The 3,055-nt window shown below is 40.2% G+C and overlaps 1 protein-coding gene across 1 annotated transcript; it reads left to right on the top strand.

Moving 5' to 3' along the window:
- Positions 1-1,348: 1,348 nt before the first annotated feature.
- LOC126455739 (piggyBac transposable element-derived protein 4-like) lies at positions 1,349-2,418 on the top strand. The gene is made up of 2 exons (XM_050091507.1): positions 1,349-2,243; positions 2,330-2,418. The coding sequence occupies exons 1-2, from the start codon at positions 1,349-1,351 to the stop codon at positions 2,416-2,418; spliced, it is 984 nt and encodes a 327-aa protein (XP_049947464.1).
- Positions 2,419-3,055: the final 637 nt, after the last annotated feature.

The following is a 3,055-nucleotide window of genomic DNA, read 5'->3' on the forward strand; positions in this document are numbered from 1 at the left end:
TCTATGAATTGAACCACTCCTGTGAGTCTAGTTTTAGATTCCGATGCTTCACTTCAGGTTCACTGCATAACATGGACCTTCTTATTTGCGACGAAACACAGAAATTGCATCGGAATTCAATTCAAAAGGCACAATGCCGACTTAAGTAGAAGAGGACTGACACTCTAACTTTCTAGGATTAGAACCTCTCCTGTGAGTTTAGTTTTAGATTCCGATGCTTCACTTCAGGTTCACTGTATCCCTTGGACCTTCTTATTGACGATGAAACACAGAAATTTCATTCGAATTTAATACAAAAGACACAATGACGACTTAAGTACAAAAGGAGTGACACTTTAACTTTCTATGATTTGAATCTCTCCTGTGAGTCCAGTTTTAGATACCGATGCTTCACTTCAAGTTTACTGTATACCTTGGACCTTCGTATTGACGATGAAACACAGAAATAGCATCGGAATTAAATTCAAAAGGCACAATTCCGACTTCAGTTCAAGAGGACTGACTTTCTAAATTTCTATGATTTGAACCTCTACTTTGAGTCCAGTTTTAGATTCCGATGCTACACTTCAGGTTTACTGTATACCATGGACCTTCTTATTGACGATGAAGCACATAAATTGCATCGGAATGAAATTGAAAAGGCACAATGCCGACTTAAGTACAAGATGACTGACGCTCTAATTTTCTATGATTTGAACCTGTCCTGTGAGCCCAGTTTTAGAATCCGATGCTTTACTTCAGGTTTACTGTATCCCTTGGACCTCCTTATTGACGAGGAAACACAGAAATTGCATCCTAATTTAACTCTTTGGAGCACGGTGGTATACATAGTATACCACCTTTTGAAAATTTTCTTGGCTCTTTGCACAGTGGTTTAACTGCACGACCACCACTCTAATATGCTCACCTAGTTCTCTACTTATCAGACAGATGGCACTCACTGCCTATAAGGAATCAGTTCCCGCCAAGAATTGCATAGATTACAACTGTGAAAGCTGCGTGCTGAGTTGTGCATGGTTTTTGCGTGTGAATAGTGGTTTATAACGAATTTCTTGTTGCGCCTGTGTTTTTTCCATATCTTGGACGTCACAGCTACGGTATGAACCCATGTATACATTCATATGCACAATCTTCCGTTATTTATATACAATTTATTTTGGTGGTATATTATTTGTACCACCGTGCATGTAGCAGTATTCTATTGCATTTCGTTTCCTAGTATAAAATTCGAAATCCTCCGCTACAAAGTTTAGTTTTTAATTGTGTTGTGACTTATTTTAGCTCTTTCTCCATTTTGTTTTGCTTACGTATTCTTTACTTGGATTCAGGCTGTTGTTTGAAAATGAAAATGTCAAGAAGAGGCTTACGAGATGAAGAAATCGAACGATTATTGTGTGAAATTCCATCAGACGAGGATTCCACTGTTGACACCACAGATGACGAATCTGATTATGAAGCAAGCATTGTTGCGGAGGCTATTGTGTCGTCTGAAGGCGAAGTTTCAGAGAGCGAGGAAGAAAGTGAGTCCACTCCGCCAAAACGCGCTGCTGACACAGCGCCAACTTGGGGACAACAATTCAATGCTACCTCAGGAATGCAGTTCGACAGTGAATCAGGACCAAGTGCTTTTATTAGGGACATTGATGATCCAGAACCTATCGATATATTCGAAAAAATATTTCCAAAAGAGCTAGTTGAGCTAATCGTTTTCCAAACAAATTTATATGCGACGCAATCTGGCAAGTCTTTCACTCCAACAACTGACAATGAAATACGAACTTTCCTGGGAATCAACATTTTGATGGGTATAAAGCGTATGCCAGCATACAGAGACTACTGGTCTAGTGCCCCAGAACTTCATGATCGTTATATTGCATCTCTGATGGCAGTAAATCGGTTTGGATGGTTACTGAGGAACATTCATCTGAATGATAACACATTGCATCCAGAAAAAGGACACCCAGGTTATGACAAACTGTACAAGCTGCGACCAGTGATCAAGATACTATCTGAATCTTTTTCCAAGTGTTACCAACCCAGCAAACACCTAGCAATTGATGAGTCAATGATCAAATTCAAAGGCCGCAACAGTATGAAACAATACATGAGAGATAAACCCATAAAGCGTGGTTACAAAGTGTGGATGCTGTGTGACAAGACCTCTTACAACTTGAAATTTGATATTTACACCGGAAAAGTAGGTGACACAGTGCAAACAGGCCTTGGGGAGCATGTAGTGCTGAGTTTGTCCTCTGAACTCGTAAATAAAGGCCATTATCTTTATTTCGACAACTATTTCAATAGCTATAACTTGTTGGCTGGTTTACAGCAGAGAAACATATATGCCTGTGGGACAGTTCAACCAACAAGGAAACATTTACCCAAATTAAAAACAGACAAAGAATTAAGCAGAGGTGAATTTGACTGGAGGGTCAGCAACTGTGGCATCCTCTACTTGAAGTGGAAAGATAAGAGAGCTGTTCATCTCCTTTCAAATTTTCACAGTCCTGAAGTTACTACAGTGACTCGCCGTGAAAGAGATGGTTCACGCATAGAGCTACCTTGTCCTCAAGCAGTGATGGATTACAATGCACACATGAACAATGTCGACAAGTTCGACCAACTGAAAAAATCATATGAAATAAGCCGGAGAAGTAAAAAGTGGTGGCACCGAATATTCTTTCACCTGCTTGATGTCAGTATCGTCAACAGCTATATAATTTGGAAGGAACTAGGCGATAGAGAAAAAATGACTGCCAAAGTCTTCAGGATGAGTATCCTGCAAAGCTTAGTAACCCAGAAAACACCATTGAGGCCATCTAGACTTCATGAGAGTCAAGTCCACGTAAAGAAAAACAAGCCATATGTTTCCTCACGCCAGCGTCTCGACAATTCATCCCACCAGCCAGAGCGTACTACCGCCAGACGTTGTGCGAAATGCAGTACAAAAAAGAAGCAAGTGCGCACTTTCTGGATGTGCGCTGAATGCAAAGTGCCTTTGTGCCTTAGCAAAACAAAAAGGTGCTTTCAAGATTTTCACAAAAAGGAATAAGAA

This window comes from Schistocerca serialis, chromosome 2, assembly GCF_023864345.2.
Source record: "Schistocerca serialis cubense isolate TAMUIC-IGC-003099 chromosome 2, iqSchSeri2.2, whole genome shotgun sequence".
In the NCBI taxonomy this organism is placed as follows: Eukaryota; Metazoa; Arthropoda; class Insecta; order Orthoptera; family Acrididae; genus Schistocerca; species Schistocerca serialis.